The sequence below is a fragment of the Mesoplodon densirostris genome, chromosome 16, assembly GCF_025265405.1.
Source record: "Mesoplodon densirostris isolate mMesDen1 chromosome 16, mMesDen1 primary haplotype, whole genome shotgun sequence".
Lineage (NCBI taxonomy): Eukaryota > Metazoa > Chordata > Mammalia > Artiodactyla > Ziphiidae > Mesoplodon > Mesoplodon densirostris.
The window spans coordinates 69,713,900-69,740,450 of NC_082676.1; the positions used below are offsets into that span (position 1 = coordinate 69,713,900).

Here is a 26,551-nt window from a genome sequence, read left to right on the forward strand (position 1 = left end):
CTGACTCCCTGCCTTTGAATCCCACCTCCAGTCGGGCACTGATTTCACTTCCTAAAGGTCGCCCTGGTCTCAGCTCCCAACACCACCTTGCTCTGCTTACAATAGCCTCCCAGCAGACCCTCCCTCCAACAAAGCCCCTCAAAGCAACCCACAGGAGACACCAACTGTGTCAGAGCTTTACTACAGCCTACAAAGCCTCCTCTGGATTGGCTCCTACCTAAAGGCTGAGTTTCAATTCCCTCCACCCTGACCTCCTGCTTAATGCTCCGGAAATACATTTCATACAGTTTCTGGAACCAAGCACCAGGAAGAACCTTTGCCAACCACCACCACCCCCACCCCGGTTCTCCAGCCCTGGGTGGACCATACACCCTGCTGTGTTGCCATGGTAGCCAGGCTGTGACTGTCTCCTCCTCCAGCTGTCAACCCCCTTTCTCAGATTGTATACATGCCACTTAAAAGTATGCATTTCAAAGTCGGGTGCATTTCTGCTCAGCTGGCAGGAAAGGACCAGCTCAGGGGCTCAGTTCTTACCCCATCATCAGCTTGGACCTTTCTTCTCTTCTTGACTTTCTCTGGCATGAGTTTGTCTACTCTCTCTTTATCTGATGCTGTTCCAAATTCATCTTCAAAGCTTCGCCAAGATTCCAGCAACATAAGTCTCTCTTCCTTTTCTTCACAGTTTCGCATGGTTTTGTTAGCCTCTTCATAAATTTGTCTGCATTTAGCCAAACTTCCTTCCTTCCCTGAGGACAGCTCAAACTGTGCAAAACTGATCCATACCTGAAAAAATATTATTACAGAACCAAATTAACCATGTCACCCAGAAAACAATAATGTAATAATAAAGCTAATTTCTTGTTAGTGACATCTGAGCATAGTCATGTGTTCATCTCTAGTATTCCAATACAACATACTGACGAGATGCTTCTATATAGTAATGGTGAAGCAGTCTGCTTCTATATCCAATTAGGTGTCTGAAATAGTCTCAAAATCCTGAAGTTTAATTTTTTATTCAACCCTACGATATCCAAGTTATTTACACGCAGTATAAATATTGACCTGGTATAAGCTTAACATTCCAAAGTCCTCTGAGACTCACAAGCTCTCTGTAAAAGTAAGGAAATCATATAAAATAAATATATTAAAAAATCCCACACACTTAAAATATAGAAATACACTATTTCTTCCGGACTGTTGATTCAAGCAAAATTAAAGATAACCCACAAAGCACAGGATACCTTGACATGTTGTGTCCGTTGAAGCAATCGTCGGTAAAGATTTCGTGTTCTTTCAGTTTCTTCCTGCTCAATTTCAAAATCAATATATGATTTCCAAAGCACCTAAGAAAGATAACTTCATAGGTCAGTCTTGACATTTAAGAAGCAACATGCTCCTATCCAAAGCACAGCCTACCTAGCATTCCCACCTAGGAAATCTAGGAACCTAGAACTTTCATGACCAATTAAGGAACAGACTGTATGTGGATACAAGAAATAATACTGGTGTTTACAGACTGGCCAAAATTTGGCTAAGTGTCTGCATTATGAGAAAAAAGACCTTGGGTTCACTTTTGGATTCTCTTCTGGACTTATCAAAAGAGCAGGGAAACTTGCCAAACCTCCCAGGCACTGTCATGAGGCTGCCACATACCACGGACTTGCGGGGAGAAAACAGGCCTGGATCAGCCAGTGCACACCGTTTTTGTCTCCACTCTAAGTTCCCTGATGTGCCCGAGTCCAACTCAACAAGCATCCAGGGCACAGTTGCCCACCCGCCTGGCACAGCCCGTCAGATGTGGCCCAGACGCCTGGAGGCCACAGTCTGTGGAGTGGCTGAGGCCAAGTGATGGGGCCAGTGACGCATAACGCCCTGCCCAGTGCAGTCAGCGGGGCCTGGTGAACCGGTCAGTGCAGGGTCACACCAGAGCAAGAGTCACTGAGCGAGCTCAGTGGTTCCTGAGGTTCACGCTGTCCTGGCTGTGGTTTGGTGCCACCTCGGCTCAAGCTTAGATCCTGACGGGATGATTTCAGGCCCTGTGGCCAGCCAGGCCGGCCTGGACAGGGGCAGTGGTACCTCCAGGAACATCCTGGTTTAGTGAGAGCCTAATCCAGGCAAAACTGCACCAGAGGGATCCGGGGCTGTGCAGTCCCAACCTTGACTTCCCTTGTTCTCCAGGTGGCCTTGACTGCGCTGCCCGGGCTCATCCTCTTTAGTCTTCTATTAAGAGAAAGGGAGGAAGATCCCACCCATAAGACCCCAATTCATCCTGGCGTCACAGTGGGGCTGTGTTGTGATGTGCTACCCGACTAGAGAGGGCTGCTTCCCCCGCCCTCCTGTCTCCACAACAGGAAGTCCTAATCTGAGTGAAAAAGCCTATAGGTGAGATGGTCTTTATGCTCTAAGAGGCACACATACTCAGAAAGTCATCTGAGGCAACACCGGGCAAGCGTCTAATATAAAGCCATAGTCACGCCGCGGGCCTCACCTCCGGCATGTCCAAGCGTGGCTGACTGATGGCTAACTCGTAGATGGCCCGGGCTCTCTCGATATCGCCAAGGATTGTCTCTAATTCTGCAAATTTAATCCAAGAGGTACAATTTTCAGGCCCAAATTCCAGGAACTTTTCATAAAGCTTCCGGCATCTGTCAAATTCTCGAAGCTGTAGCTCCAGTTCTATGTAACCTTTAAATAACTTGTTCTTTGGACACTTGCCTATGGAAGTTCCCTGGAAAAGAAGATAACCGACCGCTGTGATGCCTGAGTGGGTCTGACTTGTGCAGACATCCTCAGCCTGGCCTAGAAGCTGTTCTCCGCTGAGCAAGAGCCTTGGCGCGTCAACATGGCGCACCACCCTCTCCCTCTGCAGTATCGCACTGCTCAAACTGGCTCGACAGAGACCAAAGGAAACCCTCCAATTCACTCAGCTGTCAAGTCGGCCTGTTTCACAAGAGATATAGTGTTCCAGAACTGTTTGGAAAACTATTTTGAATTTCACCTGGTTTCTCAGGATGTCCTAGTGAATGCGGATGTCAGATGGACAACACCTCCCATGAGTAAAAGGATAATCAAGGGACGAACCCTGCTGCCCACAGCCAGGGTGAGAGTAGCTTACCAGAAGGATAGCTGCATCTGATCCTATTCAAAAAGTTTAGAACACTTGTTAAGAGGAAGGTGCACTTAATACACCAAAAATCTTGTACAGGATCAGAATACTAAAGATCTAAGATTTGATGTCTCTAGCCGGAGGAAAGATCTGGTAACTGGCAGCTCTAACTGTCCAATGTTGACACAAAATAACTTAAGTATCATCACCCAATCTTTCTTCAAACGCCGTGCTTTCGAACAAGTCTCAGGTTATAAAGGCACAATATTTCTGCTGCCTTCTCAAGAGGAATTACATAACCTGTAAGCATTAAGATTTTAATTTCCTTCTCGAAGGACTTAATGATGCATCTTGAGCCTTTCTTTACTCACCAAAGCTCTTCTGGCAAATGGTAAACTTTTCTGTCTTATTTCAAACTGTGCATACAGTAACCACATTTTGGCAAATGTGAACTAGAAAACAAAAGCACAAAAACTCACGTAAGTTAAATTTAAATTAACAAGGGCCACAGGCGAACTTCCCTAAAGCTTCAGAGCTAGGACGGACATATCTTCTCATTTATAAGCTAAGATGACAATATTTGACAGAAATTAGAAACAGTAATCTAGACATTTCACTATAACACAGGGCTCTGCGGCCCCTACTGAGAGGCAGCTTTGTTTGTGGGTGTGCTGTGATCAGGCAGAACATGCCGCTCTATTCTAGAAGGCAACTCAGTTGACACCTCTGTCTCTCATGCTGGGAAATACAGAGATCACGTGTCAACCATCCCCAGAACACGCATGTTCCCTGCACCTGTGGACGACCATGCAGGTGCCAGCAGCCGGTTGGCTGTCCCCTCTCATGCTGAGCTCAGTCTCTTCTGATTACCATCCTCCTGGAATTTCTCCATTAGCATCTGTATCAGTCATTGGTCACTTAACACAGGCTGCCTGCTCAACCAGACTGTAAGCTGTTTTCAGAGGCAAAGAGTGTATCTTATTCTTATTTATGTTTTCCACAGAGCCTAGCACAGGGAAGAGCCAATCAATAAATATGATTTCACTGAATTATTTCACAAGTAACAGATGCAGGAGTTTGATGTGTCTGGAACAGAACACTTAGAGCAAACATACCTTTTTATGAGGAATGAGTTCCAAAGAGGCCTGGTAAACTTGTCTTGTCCTCTCCGGATCCTGCATTAGGATAAGAAATTTGCACAAAATATTCACGTCTATTACTAATACTAATTTTACTATTACTAATAAAAATATACACCCCTAACATTGAATATGTTTCTACAAGTTATTTTCAAACCCTGACTGCATTTATGATCAAAATTGAACTGCCTCTGGCCATCAAACTTTGATCACAGAATCACCCACAATACAGCCCTCCAACTCTTTTGCCTGACAGCAGAAACAAAGATGTTCTACAGTCTCGGATCAGCAGCAGAAAGTTAACCTTTTCCTATTAACTTACACACAACCAATTTCTGAAAATTTGCTAAAAGTAAGAATGTGCAATCCAGCTGTGATCCCTCTTCATGAGAAAACCCAGGAAACTATAAATAATGAAACTAAGGGCCAGTTCATTGTTCCCTTTCAAGTTCCAAGTAATAATCTTGTTGCACCTCAAGGTTTAAAAAAAATACAGCCAAACTAAAAACCACCTCACCTATGTCCACTACATGTGTACAGAGTTTAAAATGTGGCAGAGGGGACTTCCCTGGTGGTGCAGTGGTTAAGAATCCGCCTGCCAATGCAGGGGACGTGGGTTTGATCCCTGGTCCAGGAAGATCCCACGTGCCGCGGAGCAACTAAGCCCGTGCACCACAACTACTGAGCCTGCGTGCCTAGAGCCCACAAGCCACAACTACAGAAGCCCACGCACCTAGAGCCTGTGCTCCGCAACAAGAGGAACCACCGCAACTAAGAGTAGCCCCCGCTCCCCGCAACTAGAGAAAGCCTGCGCGCAGCAACGAAGACCCAACGCAGCCCAAAAAAACCCAAAAAACAAACAACCTTATAAAATGTGGTATCAGTTCCCAGCTGCGCCAGCAGGGCCAAGGCGCAGGGGGAGGAGCCCGCCCCCAGCCACCCCAGGACTAGGCTCTGCACCTTTGCCTCCAGCTCCTCATAGAGGGCGTAGTTGATCCACAGGTAGATGTAGCGCTTCCAGTGCCTCTTCTCCTGCACAGGCGGCACGTTGGCGATGGCTCGCTCGTAGACTTCCCGCACCGTCTCTGCCTCTGCATCGCTTTCCACCAAGCGCAAGTAATCGAACCATGCATCGTAGTTGTGCGGGTTAGCCTAGAAAGACAAGGTTAATAATTAGAAACCAAACCCAGAGCTGCATCTGCGGGACTATGTGAGCTGAAAGAAGGCAGTAGACTGACTTTCTGTACTCTAGCAACTTTTTTCTAGACTTTACAGGCTATTTCATTTAAAAATACCATTCTTGAGATTCTATAATAGAAAAGGAAAAGGACTATAGAAGACAGACTATTAGCCAGAGGTCGCCCCAGCAAAGCCCCTTTTATCTACAACAGCTTATTTTTTTGGATTATACCAATTTTTCATGTTTTTTTCAAGAAGGTATAAGTCGAAAAATGACTTAGAGACAAATACATAAAGATCAATAACAATTGATGTTTTTTGCTTTTTTGTTTTTAATGAAGCAGCAAATGGTAATCAGAGTAGACCCCTGTTCTGGTGGTGCCCTGGATGCCCCCCCTCCACAGAGGTGAAGGGTGCCAGCTCCCCGTCTTCCCACCCGCTGGCAGCCACCGCACTTGGCTGAGTAAGGACCCCTGCTTGAGGGTCTGGTGCACACGAGTGGGAGACGTGGAGATGAAGCACACTGAGAACTGGTTTGTGGAAGTAGTATCCATTGGCGGGTCAGTCATCCCTGGCCAGACTGACATGTGACTGTCTCAGCTCGTGCTCCAGGACTTTCTGCAACTGCCCTGATTCCCGCCCATTTTCCAAGCCTGCTCCTCCAGCTTCCTATTGATTCTGTAAACCTCCCATTATCTACAGCTATGAAAATAGACATCTATTTTTTTTATAAGTGTCTTTGTTTATATATGTGACTCCATAGCACTATGCCTAGATTTAAAATTACGATGGAATTATACCATGCTCACAACTGCAAAACCTGCCTTTTCAATTAAGAGCAATATGTCTTGAACATATCTTGCTGACCCCATTTAACCCCAGACTTTGTCCTTTGTTTGGAGATATCTTAATTAATTTGGCCAAGCAGAAGTATTTTAAAATACAGAGCAGAGCAGTAAAGGAAAACACTACTACCTTTGAATTCAAATCAAAATAGTACATTACAGAGATGAGAATGGAACCCTAACTACACTATGTCTTTTGTTCAAGCAATTAAGCCAAAAGGTAATATATAAAAATGGGTTTTTTCGATCAATCTCTGACTCTTTCATCTTCTTTAAAAAATGAGCTCAAATGGATTTCATATTGCTTTTGCTCAAGTTCTTTGTGTACAATCAGCAACCAACAAAGTGACTTCCAACATGCGAGTAGCAGAGCAAATCCAAGCGCTGTCTGCTTGCCTCTTCTACCAGCCCCGTCTACCTCCCCATCTGGAACGCCAAGTTACTGCAGACACATGACGGAGAGTGATGCTGTCGCCCAGGACTAGCCAGCAGGTCCCTGCCAGCACAACCACTCACCGCCAGTGCTCACCTTCACCTCCTCCTCGTACTGGAACCTCCGTTTGCTCACGATGATGTCTTCAATGCCCCGCCTGTCACCAAACTTCTTCTCAAAGATGGTGTAATTTTTAAAGAGTTCCTGGGCTTCCTGCTTTGAAATTCGATCCAGGGCATACTTATAGATCACTCGTACCCTCTCAAACTGAAAGCAGACAGGATGATTACCTTCCAGAACACAGTATTCTCATTCTAGCCACAACTTGAAAAGTAATTATGATATAAAACATTACTTGTAAGTTAGATCACGAGGCCTCAAAATGTCCAAAGTACGACTTTTCTTCTCCCTTTTGTTGAGGTACTTTCAGCCAGGATGGACACACTCTCCTCTGAGCCACACATTTAACAGTGTACCTAACACTGCCAGCTGGATGTCGTCCACGCATCTCAGACTCACCCAAGCTCGCACCTTCCGCCCAGCTGGGTCGTTGGCAGACTCCCTGTCCTGGGCAGTCACACCCACCACATTGATCACACACCTGCTCTGTCAGGGGCCTCCCCAACTCCTCTCTCCTGCCTTCCTCACACTCGCTGCTTCCACAGCCCAGCCCTTTCTACCTCCTCAACACAGCCCTTCACTTCTCCCCAGGCCCCTGCTGACCCACCTCCATTTCTCCCTGGACCATGTGAAAAGTGCCCCCATGCCCACTCTGCCGCCCTCCCCCCAATACACTCTGCATGAACCAGCCAGAGGCTCCCCTCACAGCACAGATGACATCCGACCACCTCCTGCTTAAGACCCTCCACACTCCCCACCGGCCTGAGGACAGAATCTGAACTCACCTCTGGGACCTGTGCAAGACCCTGCATTCAGATCCCAGCCAACCCCTCCCCATCCTGTATTATATGAGCTACATTACAGGATTATTTTCCATACATACTATGGGAGAAAAGAACTGACTTCTTGTGGGACAATCTCTGTTTCCAGTTCATATTCTGTTCTCTGTACTGAGGGCTCTGGGCTTTTTGTTTCCCAGGTTCATCACCTGTAAAGCCCTTTAATCAGGGTATCAAATGACTCTCAGTTTACAGATAATATTCTCATTCTAGGTTTAAAGACTTAATCTTGAAGCAGACCACAACAAAATTAAGACAGTTATAATATAATCCATAATCACTCACTCCCAATCTGCAGCTTAGCCAGATATACGCTGTTTTCCTTGAGAAATCACGTTTGCATATTTTGAAAGCATTTTCTCCAAGGATAAGTGAATAAGAAAATGTAAATGAACTCAATGTGCACAAAAAGTAATCTTTTCTAAGCTGTTGTGCAACATAATCAAGTTCCTTTAAGTTTACTTACTTCTTTCTGATTTTCCTCAAATTTGGCAAAGGCAACATAAAGGTGTTCATCCATATGTTCATCTCCAAAGAATTCAACAGCTCTCTCATACACCTTCCGCGCATGGGCAAAGTAACCATGCTTTTCTTCAAAGCGGGCGTACTTGATCCAGTTCTTCACATCAGGGTGCACAAGAACAAGTGGGCGGGATTAAAGAAAAACCAGGCAGAACAACGTGGCTTAAAAAACAAAAACCCAAACTCAGAACCACAACAACACACACTATGGGTGGCTACAGGGGTGATAAAACATGTACAAAGGTGGAGACCCACTAACCTGTGACCACTCAAGCGGCCATGTCTTGTCTGTGTGGCCTCCTCCAATGCTTATTCAGTATTTTAGGAGTGGTACAAACAGGAGTTTGGAGCCACAAAAAAGCTGAAGCCTATGACTAGCCATATGATCTGGACAAGTCATTAATCTTATCTAAGCCTCAGTTTTATCATCTATAAATAGAGGAAAATAATACCAACCAATCTCATTTGATGATTGCCAACTTTAAATGAGAAAAATGTGTGTAAAACTCTTAGCAATTTCAGGCCAAAAGAATGTGCTCAATAAATGGCACTTTTTGTAGTATCTGCTCAATAACATTAATATTTAAATTATTGATTAAGAAAAAAACATGTGGGAGGAGTCAAGATAGCTGAATAGGAGTACATGGAGCTCACCTCAACCCACAAATACATCAAGAATACATCTACAAATGGAACAGTTCTCACAAAGCACCTGCTGAACACTTGCAGAGGACCTCAGACACCTGAAAGGGCAAGAAAGATCCCTGCGTAACCAGGTAGGACCAAAGAAAGAAACAAAACGAAGAGGAAGGGGGGTGGGACCTGCGCCCCTTTGGGGGAGCTGGAGGAGTGGGGAGGCTCCTGCACCCAGGGAAGCCCCCTCCCTGGCGGGGAGATCAGCCGGGACAGAAGGGGAGCTTCAGGGGCCTGCAGAAGAGCGCAGCAACCAGTCTGTGGCAGGCAGGACAGACTGTGACCTACACAGATGGTCCCTGCCTCAGCCCTGCACACCCCAACCTGAGATGTGTGTGTGCCGGTGCGGAAGGGGCTGGGTGCTGGAACGTGGCGTGGGAGAGCAGATCCGGGGAGAAAACTGCCGCTGGCTGCACAGAGACAGCCTGTTCTGACAACCCGGAGCGTCTGTGGAGGAAGCTGGGGCTGTCACTGCAGCCTCCACACGCACTGGGAGGGACTCCCACCTGGCTGGGCTCGAACACCCCAATTCCTGACCCAGCCCCCTCCGACCTGAACCCAAGGAGGAACAGGCCAAGACACAGATCAATCAAAGTGACAAAAATTAAATACAAAGAAAAAATATCAAAGCAACAGATAACATACAAGAGAATCCCCATAAGGGTATCAGCTGATTTTTCAGTTGAAACTGCAGGCCAGAACGGAGTGGCACCATATATTTCAAGTGATGAAAGGGAAAAATGTACAACCAAGAATACTCTACCCAGCAAGGCTCTCATTCAGATTCGATGGAGAAATCAAAAGATTTACAGACAAGCGAAAGCTGACAGAATTCAGCACCACCAAACCAGCTTTACAACAAATGCTAAAGGTACTTTTTTAGGGTAGAAAAGAAAAGGCCACGACTAGAAACAAAAAATGGGAAAGCTCACTGGTAAAGGCAAACATAAAGTAAAGGTAGGAAATTATCCACACAGAAATATGATATCAAAACCAGCAACCATGAGAAGAGGAGAATACAAATGCAGGAAATGGGAAATGCACTTGAAATTAAGAGACGAGCAACTTAAAACAACCTAGTGTATATATATACATAGACTGCTATATCAGAACCTCATGGAACCTGCAAACCAAAAAACTACAATAGATACACACACACACACACACAAAAGCAATCCAAACACAACACTAAAGACAGTCATCAAATCACAAGAGAATAAAAGAGGAAGGGAAGAAAAAAGACCTACAAAAAAAATCCAAAACAATGAAGAAAATGGCAATAAGGACATACATATCGATAATTACCTTAAATGTAAATGGATTAAATGCTCCAATCAAAAGACACAGACTGGCTAAATGGATACAAAAACAAGACCCATATATATGCTGTCTACAAGAGACCCACTTCAGATCTAGGGACACATACAGACTGAAAGCAAGGGGATGGAAAAAGGTATTCCATGCAAATGGAAATCAAAGAAAGCTGGAGTAGCAATACTCGTATCAGACAAAACAGACTTTAAAATAAAGACTGTTACAAGAGACAAGGAAGGAAACTACATAATGATCAAGGGATCAATCCAAGAAGATGTAACAATTGTAAATATAGATGCACCCAACATACGAGCACCTCGATATATAAGGCAAATGCTAACAGCCATAAAAGGGGAAATCGACAGCAACACAGTAATACTGGGGGACTTCAACACCCCACTTTCATCAATGGACAGATCATCCAGACAGAAAATCAATCAGGAAACACAGGCCTTAAATGACACATTAGACCAGATAGACCTAATTGATATTTACAGAAGATTCCATTCGAAAGCAGCAGAATACACTTTCTTCAAGTGCATATGGAACATTCTCCAGGATAGATCACATATTGGGCCACAAATCAAGCCTCGGTAAATTTAAGAAAACTAAGATCATATCAAGCATCTTTTCTGACCACAACGCTATGAGATTAGAAATCAACTACAGGAAAAAAACTAAAAAACACAAACACTTGGAAGCTGAACAATATGTTACTGAACAACCAAGGGATCACTGAAGAAATCAAAGAGGAAATCATAAAATACCTAGAGACAAATGACAAGAAAAACACAACCGTCCAAAACCTACGGGATGCAGCAAAAGCAGTTCTAAGAGTGAAGTTTACAGCAATACAATCTTACCTCAGAAAACAAGAAAAATCTCAAGTAAACAACCTAACCTTACACCTAAAGCAACCAGAGAAAGAACAACAACAAAAACCCCAAAGTTAGTGGAAGGAAAGTAATCATCAAGTTCACAGCAGAAATAGAGAGAAAAAAATAATAGGAAAAAAAATCAATGAAACTAAAAGCTGGTTCTTTGAAAAGATAAACAAAACTGATAAACCTTTAGCCAGATTCATCAAGAACAAAAAGGGAGACGCCTCAAATCAATAAAATTAGAAATGAAACAGGAGAAGGTACAACTGACACCACAGAAAAACCAAGGATCGTAAGAGACTACTACAGCAACCGTACGCCAATACAACGGACAGCCTAGAAGAAATGGACAAATTCTTCGAAAGACACAACCTTCCAAGACTGAACCAGGAAGAAACAGAAAACATGAACCCACCATTCTCAAGTACTGAAGTTGAAGCTGTGATTAAACACTTCCAACAGGGGCTTCCCTGGTGGCGCAGTGGTTGAGAGTCCACCTGCCGATGCAGGGGACATGGGTTCGTGCCCTGGTCCGGGAAGATCCCACATGCCGCGGGGCAGCTGGGCCCGTGAGCCATTGAGCCATGGCTGCTGAGCCTTCACGTCCAGAACCTGTGCTCCACAATGGGAGAGGCCACAACAGTGAGAGGCCCGCATACCACAAAAAAAAAAAAAAAAAAAAACTTCCAACAAACAAAAGTCCAGGACTAGATGGCTTCACAGGTGAATTCTATAGAACACTTAGAGAAGAGTTAACACCAATTCTTCTGAAACTTTTGCAAAAAATTGCAAAGGAATACTCCCAAGTTCATTCTACAAGGCCACCATCATCCCGATACCAAAACCAGGAAAAGCTACCACAAAAAAAGAAAATTACAGGTCAATATCACTAATGAACATAGATGCAAAAATCCTCAACAAAATACTAGCAAACCTAATTCAACAATACATTAAAAGGATCATACACCATGATCAAGTGGGATTTATCCAAGGGATGCAAGGATTCTTCAATATCTGCAAATCAATCGGTATGATACAACATGTTAACAAACTGAAGAATAAAAACTATATGATCATCTCAATAGGTGCATAAGAAGCTTTTGACAAAATTCAACACCCATTTATGATAAAAACTCTCCAGAAAGTGGGCACAGATGGGACATACCTCAACATAATAAAGGCCATATATGAAACTCACAGCTAACATCATACTCAATGGTGAAAAACTGAAAGCATTTCCAACATCAGGAACAAGGCAAGGATGTCCACTGTCACCACTTGTATTCAACATAGTTTTGGAAGTCCTAGGCACGGCAATCAGAGAATAAAAAGAAATAAAAGGAATCCAAATTGGAGAGAAAGTAAAACTGTTACTGTTTGCAGATGACATGATACTATACTTAGAAAATTCCAAAGATACTACCAGAAAACTACTAGAGCTCAATCTGGTACAGCTGAAGGATACAAAATACACAGAAATCTCTTGCATTCCTATGCACTAACAACAAATGATCAGAAAGAGAAATTAAGGAAACAATCCCATTTACCATCACATCAAAAAGAATAAAATACCTGGGAGTAAACCTATTATGTAAGAAGGCAAAACACTTGTACTTAGAAAACTATAAAATGCTAATGAAAGAAATCAAAGATGACACAAACAGATGGAAAGATATAACATGTTCTTGGATTGGAAGAATCAGCATTGTCAAAATTACTATACTACCCAAGGCAACATAGAGATTCAATGCAATCCCTATCAATGGCATTTTTCACAGAACTAAAAGAGAAAAAGTTTTAATCTGTATGTTAACACAAAAGACCCCAAACGGCCAAAGCAATCTTGAGAAAAAAAAAAAAACAGAGTTGGAGGAATTAGGCTCCCTGGCTTCAGACTATATACTACAAAGCTACAGTCATCAGAGTATGGTATTGGCACAAAAACAGAAATACAGATCAAAAGAACAGGATAGAAAGCTCAGCGATAAACCCACACACCTATGGTCAACTAATCTATGACAGAAGAGGCCAGAATATAAAATGGAGCAAAGAGAACCTCTTCAATAAGTGGTGCTGGGAAAACTGGACAGTTACATGTAGAAGAATGAAATTAGAACACTCCCTAACACCATACACAAAAGTAAACTCAAGATAGATTAAAGAACTAAATGTAAAGCCAGATACTCTTAGAGGAAAACAGGCAGAACACTCTGACATAAATCGCAGCAATATCTTTTTGGTTCCACCTCCTAGAGTAATGAAAATAAAAACAAAAATAAATGGGACCTAATTAAACTTAAAAGCCCTTGCACATTAAAGGAAACCATAAACAAAACGAAAAGACAACCCACAGAATGGGAGAAAATATTTGCAAACAAAGCAACCAACAAGTGATTAATCTCCAAAATATACAAATAGCTCACGCAGCTGTATATCAAAAAAACCAAACAACCCAATCAAAAAATGGCCAGAAGATCTAAACAGACATTTCTCCAAAGAGGACAGATAAGATGGTCAAAATGCACTTGAAAAGATGCTCTACATCACTAATTATTAGAGAAATGCACATCAAAACTTCAAAGAGGTATCACCTCATGCCAATCAGAATGGCCATCATCAAAAAGTCTACAAACAATAAATGCTGGAGAGGGTGTGGAGAAAAGGGAACCCTCTTGCACTGTTGGTGGGAATGTAAATTGATACAGCCACTATGGAGAACAATATGGAGGTTCCTTAAGAAACTATAAAGAGAACTACCATACAACCCAGCAATCCCACTACTGGGCATATACCCTGAGAAAACCATAATTCAAAAAGAGTCATGTACCACAATGTTCACTGCAGCACTATTTACAATAGCCAGGACATGGAAGCAACCTAAGTGTCCATCAACAGATGAATAGATAAAGCAGACGTGGCACATATATACAATGGAATATTACTCAGCCATAAAAAGAAACGAAACTGAGTTATTTGTAGTGAGGTGGATGGACCTAGAGACGGTCATACAGAGTGAAGTCAGTCAGAAAAAGAAAAACAAATACCATATGCTAACACATATATATATGGAATTTTTAAAAAAAGGTTCTGAAGAACCTAGGGGTAGGACAGGAATAAAGATGCAGACATAGAGAATGGACTTGAGGACACGGAGGTGGGGAAGGGTAAGCTAGGATGAAGTGAGAGAGTGGCATGGACATATATACACTACCAAATGTAAAACACATAGCTAGTGGGAAGCACCCACATAGCACGGGGGGATCAACTCAGTGCTTTGTGACCACCTAGAGGGGTGGGATAGGGAGGGTGGGATGGAGTTGCAAGAGGGAGGGGATATGGGAATATATGTATACATATAGCTGATTCACTTTGTGATACAGCAGAAACTAACACACCACTGTAAAGCAATTATACTCCAATAAAGATGTTTGGAAAAAAAACTAAATATAGAACTACCATATGATCCAGCAATCTGGTCATACATCTGGAGAAAACTGTAATTTGAAAAGATACATGCACCCCATGTTCATTGCAGCAGCAGTTACAATAGCAAGGACATGGAAACAACCTAAATGTCCATCTACAAAGGAATGGATAAATGAGATATTGTACATATATACAATGGAATACTACTCAGCCATAAAAAAGAACGAAATAATGCCATTTGCAGTAACATGGATAAATCTAGAAATTATCATACTAAGTGAAGGAAGTCAGGCCGAGAAAGACAAATATATATCACTTATATGTGGAATTTAATTTTAAAAATGATACAAATGAACTTTTTGGCAGAGAGAAACAGACTCACCGATCTTGAAATCAAACTTACGGTTACCAAAGGGGAAATATAGGGGAAGTGATGGATTGGGAGATTGGGATTAACATATACACACTACTATATATAAGATAGATAACTAACAGGGACCTACTGTATAGCACAGGGAACTCTACTCAATGTTCTGTGGTAACCTATATGGGAAAGGAATCTGAAAAAGAATGGATACATGCATATGTATAACTGATTCACTTTGCTGTACACCTGAAACTAACACATTGTAAATCAACTATACTCCAATAAAAATTTAAGGAAAAAAAAAAAAGGAAGTTCCCTAGCAGTCCAGTGGTTAGGACTTGGCGCTTTCACTGCCATGGTCCAGGTTCAATCCCTGGTCGGATAACTAAGATTCTGCAAGGTGTGTGGCGCAGACAAAAAAAAATCTTAAAAAAAAAAAAAAAAAAAGAAAGGAAGAAAGAAAAAAACATGTCACAAAAGGAAAACTTCTAACCAGAGTCAAAAGAGAAAGTTCTGAATTACCATTTACTTCTTCACAGGACGTATGTATTTTTAATCTACCTTCTGTGAAGAAATCGTTAATTTCTAAAGTAGTAATACGTTCAAATAGGGCAACGATGTAAAGAGTGCAGGCTCTAAAGTGGCTACTGGGTTCAAATCCCATCTCCATCACTACCCGAGAGACCCTCTCCTGCCTCTTTCCTCATCTGTAGAATGAAGCAATTTCCTGAGTCACAGGGCTGTGGTGGGGATTAAAGGACATTATCTGTAAAGTGCTTAGAATAATGCATGGCACAAAGCAGGCACTATAAATGTTGTTGTTAAACTAGTAATATCAAAATGAGTAGTCATATTTAAGATGTTAAAATTGCATAATAAATTTGAGTCTTGTATCTCGCAGTAGTTATGTTCTATGAAGTCATTCTGCCTAGCAAATACCAAATCACTGCTCCTAGGGGAAATACATACACACACATATATACACACACACACACACCTCACACAGATTGTGATTTTAAATCCTAAAAACAACTAATGTTGGTAGATTCTATTTTCTTTATTTGATGAAAGAGAAAGAAAACAAGTCTCAGAAGTGTTAAGTGACTTGCCTGAGGCCGCCCACTAACTGGTGCCAGAGAAAGGATTCAGCTCCATCCAGCTGGCCCCAGAGCTGAAGTGTCTCTCTCTCCCCTGTACCACCCCTCCCATCCCTTGCCCCGGTCACCCTTGCAGGAGAGCAGAGACAGAAGGCAGATGATCGTCTTGTTTGTCCTCAACTGGGACCATGTGCCTTGGGTGATTCAAATTTTTCATCACTCTGGGCTTGTCTGCAAATGACTGCCAAAGTACCACAAATACTGATTTTGGGTTTACAAATAAACTTCAGCAAGTAGGAGAATTCACAAGTACAAGAACAATGAAAAAGGAGAATCAACTATTTCAAGCTCCCCAGAGTGCTTTCCCGTGTTACCATCTCCTCTTCACAGTCAGCCCACAGCGGGAACTTTTATCTTCTTTTTAAAGATGAGGACACCAAGGCTCCAAGGAGTTACCCGACGCATTGAGGTCACACGGCTAGTAAATGGTAACCCTCTAGATTGACTCCAGTACCAGTGCTAATGACCAACATACACCCCAGAACAAACCAGGACCCAATGCAGCAGCCAGGGCCTTAGGATATCACCTTCCACAAGGAACTACAGTGTTAATGCCAAAGTATAAACAGACCAAAGTCTCACTGGAAAAGATTCAATTATCCAGACCACAAAGTTTTTTTCTGACCAACCTGTGTCCCTAGAAAATACAAACGAAGTCTGTGCAGCAGATGTTGACTTCTAGGCCAATATCAATGACCACATGTCCCAACCAGACCACAGCCCCACGGGAGTGCAGCACCTGGGAAAAGGGCACCACACAGACCCGTCCAAAGGATATAGCGCTCATAAATGGTGCGGGCCCGATCCACCTCTTTGTATCTCAGCTCGAAGTTGATGTAAGAGTGCCAGGCCTGCTCCTCTGGCTGCCACTCCATCCAGCGCTCGAACACCTGCCGGGCACCTGCCATGTTCCCCAGCATCTCCTCCATGTACGTGTACTTGTACCTTTAACAAAATCATCCCAAATTATCTGTCATGGTCAAAACGACTTAGGGAAAATAACAGTCTCTGGCAATTTCTAGCTCTAACTTTGTTAAACACGAAGAAGATTTAGGGCTTTATTTTCCCTAAAGGTTAAGTCAAACATGTTTTCTTATTAAAATGTAAATCTGAAAAGGATCCACCATTGGAAAAAAGGATTTTTCTCCTCAAAAGTTGCTTAGTTTGACAAGATGATTTTTATGCATAAAAGATTACAACCAAAATTTGTTTTGATTACACAGCTATTATACATTGAGATTATAACTTAGCAGAAAAAGTACTGATAGGGCTTCCCTGGTGGCGCAGTGGTTGAGAGTCCGCCTGCCGATGCAGGGGACATGGGTTCGTGCCCTGGTCTGGGAAGATCCCACATGCCGCGGAGCGGCTGGGCCCATGAGCCGTGGCCGCTGAGCCTGCACGTCTGGAGCCTGTGCTCAGCAACGGGAGAGGCCACAATAGTGAGAGGCCCGCGTATTGCCAAAAAAAAAAAAAAAAAGTACTGATAGTATGTTTAAAGAAAAAATAAGATGTAAGATTAAATATATATACGATTACAACTATAAATAAAATAGATACACAAAAATGTGGAAATTTGTAGTCTACAAAAAGCCATTTCGTTAGATCAGACACTTACCAGAACTGGTTGACGCGAGGCAGCGTCGTTATGGCCCGGTCCCAGATGTTTCGGGCATGGTTGACCTGGCGATTCTTCATTTCCATCTCTGCATATTTCAGCCAGAGTGTAATATTTCGATAGTCCACATCCAAAGCACGTTCGTATATGGATCGAGCCCTAGAGAAGCAAGATTTGGAGAATATCAGAAACAGTACAGGCAACACACATGGCAAGCATTTGAAACCATCTGCAGGGCTCTGCTATTGTGTCAGGTGTTTACCATGAGCCAGGTTCTGGGCATAAAAAGGTGAAAAGATGTGATGTTCTCAGGAACCTTAACAAGACTTAGAGAAAGACTGACATGCGTGTAATTGCAACGCAATGTGATAAACGTTATAGTCAACGTCTGCACAACGAAGTAGAGGGGAAAGAAATGAAAACGTCTGGTGGAAAAGGCCAGGCAGTAGGTAAGAACTTGGGAAAAGTTCCAGAGGCCAAGGTGGGTAGGGAGGACGCTCAGTGCAGGCAGAGAGAACAGCCAGGTGTCAGGTTGAGGAGGCAAGATGTGTCCAGGGAGTGACAGGTGCTCGGGCCCAGCCAGAGCAGGGGGCATGCTGGGAGAACGCAGAAAGGGGGACAACAGGAAGGCTCAGGCTGTGATGTCATCTTTTTGGCCACTGGTTTTCAGTGGAACAATTTTTATTAAAAAAAAAAAAAATCCCAATATGGAGACAGCAGATGGAACTGCACTTCTCTGGCTATAAAGTGTGTGCCCATGGCGAGACCCACCTGGAAAGCCTCCACTGCTCCCCCAAGGACTGTTCCACCACAGTGGCCCTCACGCCCCTCAAAGGAACCCTAGGGTCCCACGGAACAGACTTTGAAAATTATTACCAGAGACACACACTTTTACTCGTGCTTTAACTTTTTCTATGTTTTAGTATCTGGTAATTTATGAATTTTTATTTATACAATTCCATGCTCAGTGATTTTTACCTTTGAATCTCCTTTAGACTCTCTTCCCATTGTGCATATTTTATCCAGTTACTAATCACAGTCCTGTTTTTTCTTATGTTATCTTCAAAAGTCTGGCAAAAGGCAAAAAGGGTCAAATTAAAGGGAAAAATAACTAAAAATGACATCGTCTTTTGTCTATTGATCTTTGTACTAAGAAGTTTATTCATTTTGCTCTTATTTAAGAGAAATTACATCCTGGAAGCCTCAAGAAATAAGAAATCTACTAAAGAAGGTTATGGTCACAAGTGTTTCCTTAAAGTCTTACATGCAAATGGAGAGAAAAACTTTAGATAAAAAGAATTATTAGTAGAATTGTTGATATTTTCTCTTATTGCTCATGACAACTAACTGGCACGTTAATATACTCTACACTTTCCCTAATAAGAAAACATTTTTACCTATTTAAGTCCTCTCAATGTCTCAGAATTTCATACACAGCTCATTGAGGATAACTAATAAGTAGATACAGTAAGATTAGCAGTTTAAAATGATCCCACATCCTAGGGTGAGAAGGTCGGATCAGATCCTCAAGTCTTCTCGCGGCTCTATCCCAGGTCTTACCTCTTAACACACAAGTCGGTACAGACAGAAGAACGTAATGCAATCTCGCTAATTCCACCCCTCCTCCAGCTGTCTGTTGTTCTGCCTGTTAAACTCCCACCCATCTTTGTTTCAGCACCAAACATTCTGTCTCTGATGGATTTAATTTCTTTAAGACAGACAACTCATGGCATATTTCATAGAGCTCAGCACAATGCAATCACCTGGTAACCAGAAGTTATACTATTCATGTGGCTAGAAACACTCACCTCTTCTTAGCTTATAGTCTCTCTAACCAGTGAGGAACTTTTCAAACTCTGACCTATAAATTCCTAACAACATCAACAGACTAAAAGAGATCACATGGACCCACCTTCCTCTTCCTTAGTTTGTAATCATTTAACTCTTCTTCATCTGTGATCTTCTGTTGAGGCGGAGGTGGAAGAAGCTCGAGTTCTCTTTCCTTAGCTTCTCTTAGCAGTTGCTCTGCAGTTATCTGCACCTCAGCTGGGGCTTTGTTTTTCACCTTTTAAGACAGGAGACATTTCTATTTTTAGCAAGTGCTCTTCGCAACAAGGTTTAAGAAACAAATGAACATATTTTTGGATGTGAACTTTATAAACATTACTACAAGATGCCCCCTTTGCATGACATGCTCCCAGTTCTCTATGAAACAAAGTAAAAAAAAATATTTTCTATCTTATGCAGGGTATCTATTACAAAGCCATAGGTAAAAGCCTCAAGAGACAAGATAGCAAAACCAGCAAGTTTTCCCTTTTAGAATAGTATACAAATAAACTTCGAGGCTGCCTTGGTAAAATTCTCACAAAAGATTTTGTTTTATCAAGATGTGTGCCATTTCTTATCTGGCATTTCAACCTCGATTTACAGAATTCTTCAATTTCTGCCCCAGGTGGATAACTGCGTTTGACTTTTCATGGCATTTCAAAGACATATTCACTAAGTTCCCATCATTAGAATGTAAGCTTCTTGAGGTCTCAGAGCTGTGCTGTGCAACACAGCAGCCACGAATCACATTTGGTGAGTCCAAACTGGGCTGCGAGTGTAAAACACACACGGGATTTTGAAGATTTAATATGAAAAAGAGAATAAACTACCTAATTAAACTTTTTATATTCCTTACACGTTGGAATGACACGATCTTGGCTACACCTGCTAAATATATAAATTAAAATTCACGTCACCTGTTTTAACATAGCTATGAGAAAACTTACAATTACCTATGTGGCTCATGTTATATTTCTGTGGGACCCATGGAGCCCAAGAGAAGTTTATGGAACTGAATTATAAGAAATATTAAGTATTTAATGCCATGTGTGGAATGATGATAATGATAATGACGATGGCTCATACCGAATGAGCATTAACTGCCAGAAGCTGTGCTATGTGCTTTCTACGCATTATCTCAGGGGTTCATCTACATGGGTATGTAAAGGACAGGCTCCAGAAACTGACTGGAGGGAGAGTATCTGTAAAGGCTTTAGAATAAAGCCTGTCACATATATTAAGCACTCGCTAAGTATTAGCCGCCGACGGAAATATCAGCGCGAATCAGATATTTGGTTTAATTGCTTAAATTATGCCGACACACAGCTCTTCTCATCTGCTCTCATTCCCTCCACTCTCAGCTGGGTAACTCCTATTCCGCCTTCAAGGGTCAGCTTAAACGTCTCTTGCTCAGCAAAGTTTACGCTGGAAACCCCTCACACAAGCCCAGATGCCACGGCATATTCCACTCGGCCTCAGTAGCCTTTGCCACTCGGCCTCAGTAGCCTTTGCAAGGTTGCAATTTTACACTTAAGGGATCTTACTGGAGGGCTGCTCGTCGTCCGCCCTCTTTGGAGCCCCCCAGCGCCTAGCGCTTGCCCGGCTCAGCTAGTCTGTATTGAAGGACCCCACTCCTTCCCCCGCAAAACACCTCCCCACTCGACGGCCCCGCGGACACTGGTGTGCCTCCCCGCGCCCCGCCCCCCACCGGCTGGCCCTTCCCTCCGTCTCCCCCGGGGTCCCGCACGGGGCGGACCGGCTCCCGGGACCACACACCTCCCGCCCCAGGCACCACCTAGACGGGGCCAAACCCTCTCCTAGGCCTCCTTCTACGAGGCCCCGCGCCGCCGCCTACCTTGGCCACTTTGGGTATCCTCTGCTTCCCGGCCGCGGTGGAGGCCGCCATGGCTGCAGCGGCTGACTCAGGCGACCCCTAGACCCCAGAAACGGGCCCACAGCACTTGCCCGCACCGCAAAGCTTTCCGACAAGCTGGATCCCGGAACGGGAAGCGGAAATGGCTAGAGTGACTTTTGACCTCCCTCCCGTGCCGTGACGGAGGCGACGTCGTTTCTGTGGTAACCGGGCTGCGCGTCCTCGTCGGAGCCGCGGTTGGAGCACGGCGTCTGGAGTTGCAGGTGAAGTGGGGAGTGCTGGCTGCCCAGCAGGGAGGCGGGTAGGTTCCGGGGCGTCCGGGGCGCATTCCCAGGTCGCCTCAGGGACTGGGATGACCGTGCGAGGACGGGTGGCTCTGTGGAGCCGCGGCACCGGGCAAGGGGACAGGAACCAGGCTCCGGTCCGGACGCTCGAGGGCGGGGGAAGAGAGGCCGGCCAGAAAACGACCCTTCTCGGCGTGCCGCGCGCGAGCTGCTGCGCTCCTCGGCGGCTCGGCGGCCCGGCGGCCCGGCGCCGCGGTGCATTCTAGGCTTTGTAGTCCCTGAGGTCTACTCCCACTTGGTTTCTGGACAGTTGTGACCTAATAATTAACTCTAAGGCTTGTAACTAAAAGCAACTGAAGGTATTTTAAAGCCAGATAATAGAAAAAAGTGAAAATAAGTCATCAGAGTACTAGTAAATGAGCCAGCCTTGTGGTCAGATAAGCAGATATTTAAAGTTTCTGTGACTGTGTCTTAATTTCGTCAATTCTCTTAGCCCCAATGTCCTTAACTATACGACAAAAATAATATCTATTTCACCAGGTTTAAAGAGAAAATTTATGTAAAGTGCCCAGTAAATGTTAGCTGGTATACTTCTTGACCTGTCTTCAGAAACAGAAAAATTAATTATGTGCACGCAAATGGCTAAGAGAATTTTTAAATAATAGACTTTATTTTTTTAGAGCAGTTTTAGGTTCACAGAAAAATTGAATGAAAGGTACAGAAAATTCCTATTTCTCCAGACCCTTCCAACCCCCCCCAATATCAATAGTAGTACATTTGTTACAGTCCTTGGACCCACACTGACACATCACACATCATAATCACCCAGTGTTCATAGTTAACAGAGGGTTCACTCGTGGTGTTGAACAATGTATGGGATTTGACAAATAATACATTGCCATGTATCCATCATCACAGAATGGTAAAGAAGAGCTTCACTGCCCTGAAACTCCTTGTGCTCCACCTATTCATCCCTCCCTCCCCTTTTGCTTCTGCAACCACTGACTTTTTTCTCTTCAATGAGTCTTTTTCGGAATGTCATATCATTAGAATTATATAGTGTGTAGCCTTTTCATATTGGCTTCTTTCACTTAGTAATATGCATTTAAGATTCCTCCATGTCTTTTCATGGCTTGATGGCTCATTGGTAATTTTTGACAGTTACAAGTCACTTATTTAAATATTTATGTACATAGAACTATCACATCTACTTCTGCTTTCAAAATAATAGTGCTTTCAAAAAAATTTTTATGCTGATTTCTCAAACGGAAGTCATTCATAACATATAAAAACATTTGCCATAGTTCTGTACCACCATATTATTATTTAAACATTTTAAAGTTATCTCATTTTTCAAATCTTGGATAAATTGAATGAGATTTTATATAACTGCGATAAAGAGAAGTAAATAAATAAATAAATAGCTATTAAAATAAAAAGGTATTTCCCTTGAGTTCCCTTAAATTTGTAACTCAATGCAATTGATTTGACGAAGTTTAATCATCTGTAGCTGCCTCTAAAAGATTCAAACACCTTAGAATGTTTTATTTCTGATTGCCTTCCTTCCATCTCATAAATTTTTAATTGTCTTGTAATTCAATTTAGCTATTGTTTTTAAAGCAAAATTTATCATCATTATTACTTTTTTTTTCTGGCCATCAGTGCTTATTTAGATACATATGCATGTTTACTAGTCTCTCCCCAGCGTTTCATCTGTATTGCGCTCCTTTCTGACTTTAATTTTCTTCTTCCTGATGTACATCTTTTACTAGTCCTTTCAACCAGGTTCTTTGAATGGTAATTTCTCTCAGTCTTTGTAGTAATTGTCTTATTTCACTTTCATTTTTAAATGATCATTCAGGTAGGTATAGAATTCTAGGTTAATGATTATTTTTACCTCTGTATTTTTAAAATACTGTTCTGGTGGTCGGGAAACGATAGCCCATAGGCCAAATTCAGCACATTATCTATTTTTTGTGTGGCCCATGAGCTAAGAATTTTTTAAAAACATTTTTAAACAATTGAAAAAAAAACAAAAGAATATTTCAGGATACACTCACTATTATAAAAGTCAAATTTCAGTGTCCACAAAGTAAAATTTTATTGGAATACAGTCATCATGAAATTTGTGCAAGAATATATCTAAACAACAACATCAAAAGGCCAAATGATATAATACTGTGTTCTGAAAGAAAACCATACACACTGTATAATTCCATGTATAGGGTGTTCAAAAAGTGGCCAAGGGCATCTGTGTGATAGAAATCAGAATGGTGCTTACCTTTGGATGGGGCAGCCTTCCAGGGCACTGGGAACGCTCCACGCTGCTCTTTTTATTTTTATTTTTTTAATATTTATTTATTTATTTATTTTTGACTGCGTTGGGTCTTTGTTGCTGCGTGCAGCCTTTCTCTAGTTGTGGCAAGCGGGGGCTACTCTTTGTTGCAGTGTGTGGGCTTCTCATTGCAGTGGCTTCTCTTGTTGCGGAGCACGGGCTCTAGGCATGCAGGCTCAGTAGTTGTGGCACGTGGGCTCAGTAGTTGTGACACACAGGCTCAGTAGTTTTGGTTCGTGGGCTCTAGAGCACAGGCTCAGTAGTTGTGGCGCACTGGCTTAGTTGCTCCACAGAATGTGGGTTCTTCCCGGACCAGGGCTCGAGCCTGTGCCCCCTGCATTGGCAGGTGGATTCTTAACCACTGTGCCCCAGGGTAGTCCCCACACTGCTCTTAGAGTCAGTGCAATGGTAGAAGTGAACTTCCCAATGGCTAAGAACATAAGATGTTTTTCCTTAGGAAAAAAGAAGACAGGAAACAGAAAGGAAGGGAGGGAGAGATGGAGGTAGGAAGGGAGGAAAGGAAACAGAGAGCGAGGGAGAGACACACACATTGAGGCCTCGAGACACCGAGAGAGAGAGATTGAGCTCGTTTGCTGCCTGCTGTTCTGTCAGCAGCATCCCTACCGTGTCTCTCTGAACATGAGACCCTCCACCGTTGCTGTCATTAGAGAGTCTCCTCAGATTGGCTGTGGGAACGGCTGAGTTCTACAAAGAAAGCAGGTACTTTATCCTGGAGCTTCCCAGAGACTTTCATGGGCATAGCGGCCCCTGCAGAAGACCTTTGCAAGCAGCGTCTCTTACACTTATTTAACCACAGGACTCTTTTCCCTTCAAAATACCTCTCAGGACTGCTACCCCCCAGAGCTCCAGTTTGGTGAACTCTGTATGGACGATGGGCGGCAACTGTATTTCCCCTGTAACTCTTGACCACGTGCCATGGCAGCCAATTAAATATGAAGACCCTGGATCAGTAAATAATTCCTTTCGATGTTCTTCAGTCCTATTGTTTGAATATTTTAAAGCAGCTTTGTGGGAAACAAAGAATACAGTTGCAGACATTTCTAGACAGGCCAATCCTCAGAAACATCATTCTCCTGGAGAGACACGTGTCAACTGGTTTTTGGGGACAGTTGTCACAGCCTACCCCCAGGGGAGATGCGTCCCACCAGCCACGCTCACTCTGACCACACGGAAATTGGAGGAATGTCCTGTTTCGTAAGTACTGAAGCCAGACTGGCTTGTCATCTCAGGCTAACAGTGGGCTGTTTTTCTCTCTTTTGGGGACAGAATCAAAAATGTCAGTACTCACTTCTCCAAGAGGAAAGGTGGAGGTGGTTCACTGCCGAAGAACAGAGTCACAGGATATTTATTGCATCAAAAACCTCATTAGAAAATTTACCCAGAAGCTGTTTGGGAGTCTTAATATCATCTCTCTTCTGTAAGTACATAGCAAAGGGGCTCCACTCCTTTGTCCTTGTGGGGCTTGTGGCGAGGAAAGGGCAGCAGGAAAGTGTGCCCTACTGAGCGGGATATCTCTGGGAACAACCATCGCTAAGTCCCGTAACAACATGTAAATTGAAAAGACTTCTCATGACTTTTGGATTCAGGCAAACTAGGGTTCAAATCTCAACTGCCCCACGCACTAGTAGAGTCACTTAGCTACCCGTTTTGAGAATTTATTTTCTTTCAGACTGTGTGCTTTGCCAACATCCTTTTGTTTAACTCTGAGGTAGCCACTGTCATGCCCATTTTACAGATGAGAGAGTGGAGGCTCACCCAAGGTGCAGCAGTTAGTAAGTGACAAAGCCTGGATGTGCTCTTAGCCACTCCTGTTGAAGGGTTCTTCTCATCTTCAAAATATGCCTAGGTTTTTTTTTTTAAATCTTTTTTCTCCCTGTTTTGTTTTTGGTTTTTTTTTTGGACACCAGAATATGAATATCCGATAAGCTGTTCCTCATTATTTTTATTGAAAATGATAAGAGAGAGCACAGCGTTTTGGATTTCATAAAGCTTCAGGTTAAATACAATTGAAATGTTTAAACTAGGCCAGCCTAAGACATTAAAATTTGCAATTTCTGATCACCACACTGATGAATGTAACGTAAATTTGGCACAGTTTTGTTGGAGAACAATATGTGTATAAAAATGCTTTAAAAATATGTATAACAATGAAATGATTTAATTTTTTTGACATTATGGTGAATTAAACACCTTAATGATGTCCTCTGGATGGAAACATGTTGATACATACACACACACACACACACACACACACACACACACACACATACGGACTGTGCAGAGAACATTGTCAAAATGAAGTCAGAAACTTCAGGACAATAGGAGGAACCCACGCCACTTTCTCCTTGAGGATTTTTGCTGCATTCTAGAAACCTCACAGTTTTGTTTTGACAGGTTCACAAAGAACAGAAGATAAATACTCCGTCCACTTAAGGAGGGAAGTATCAGATTTCTTTGTATAAAACTGTGCTGTTCTTTGTAAGGATGAAGGAGACAAACCCACTGCATAAAAGTAAGGAAACTAGCCTGTTTCAACCTCAGCATGAATGAAGGGGGATAAAGCCTCCCCCAAGAA

The 26,551-nt window shown here is 42.9% G+C and overlaps 2 protein-coding genes across 2 annotated transcripts in view; one reads left to right on the plus strand and one right to left on the minus strand.

The window, feature by feature from the left end:
- Window positions 1–21,458, minus strand: part of CRNKL1 (crooked neck pre-mRNA splicing factor 1) — a 28,494-nt gene extending 7,036 nt beyond the window's left edge. The window contains exons 1-13 of the mRNA XM_060119880.1: window positions 21,319–21,458; window positions 19,549–19,701; window positions 18,615–18,706; window positions 17,637–17,795; window positions 16,800–16,966; window positions 8,128–8,306; window positions 6,799–6,969; window positions 5,206–5,397; window positions 4,222–4,281; window positions 3,478–3,558; window positions 2,489–2,728; window positions 1,242–1,343; window positions 535–783 (exon numbers count right to left, since the gene is read on the minus strand). Of these exons, the coding sequence (XP_059975863.1) occupies window positions 535–783; window positions 1,242–1,343; window positions 2,489–2,728; window positions 3,478–3,558; window positions 4,222–4,281; window positions 5,206–5,397; window positions 6,799–6,969; window positions 8,128–8,306; window positions 16,800–16,966; window positions 17,637–17,795; window positions 18,615–18,706; window positions 19,549–19,701; window positions 21,319–21,369 (1,896 nt within the window). The 5' untranslated portion in view covers window positions 21,370–21,458. The remainder of the gene's footprint in view (window positions 1–534; window positions 784–1,241; window positions 1,344–2,488; window positions 2,729–3,477; window positions 3,559–4,221; window positions 4,282–5,205; window positions 5,398–6,798; window positions 6,970–8,127; window positions 8,307–16,799; window positions 16,967–17,636; window positions 17,796–18,614; window positions 18,707–19,548; window positions 19,702–21,318) is intronic.
- A 75-nt stretch (window positions 21,459–21,533) lies between these two features.
- The window catches only part of CFAP61 (cilia and flagella associated protein 61), a 249,891-nt gene continuing 244,873 nt past the window's right edge, over window positions 21,534–26,551 (plus strand). The window contains exons 1-2 of the mRNA XM_060119879.1: window positions 21,534–21,599; window positions 25,243–25,393. Of these exons, the coding sequence (XP_059975862.1) occupies window positions 25,251–25,393 (143 nt within the window). The 5' untranslated portion in view covers window positions 21,534–21,599; window positions 25,243–25,250. The remainder of the gene's footprint in view (window positions 21,600–25,242; window positions 25,394–26,551) is intronic.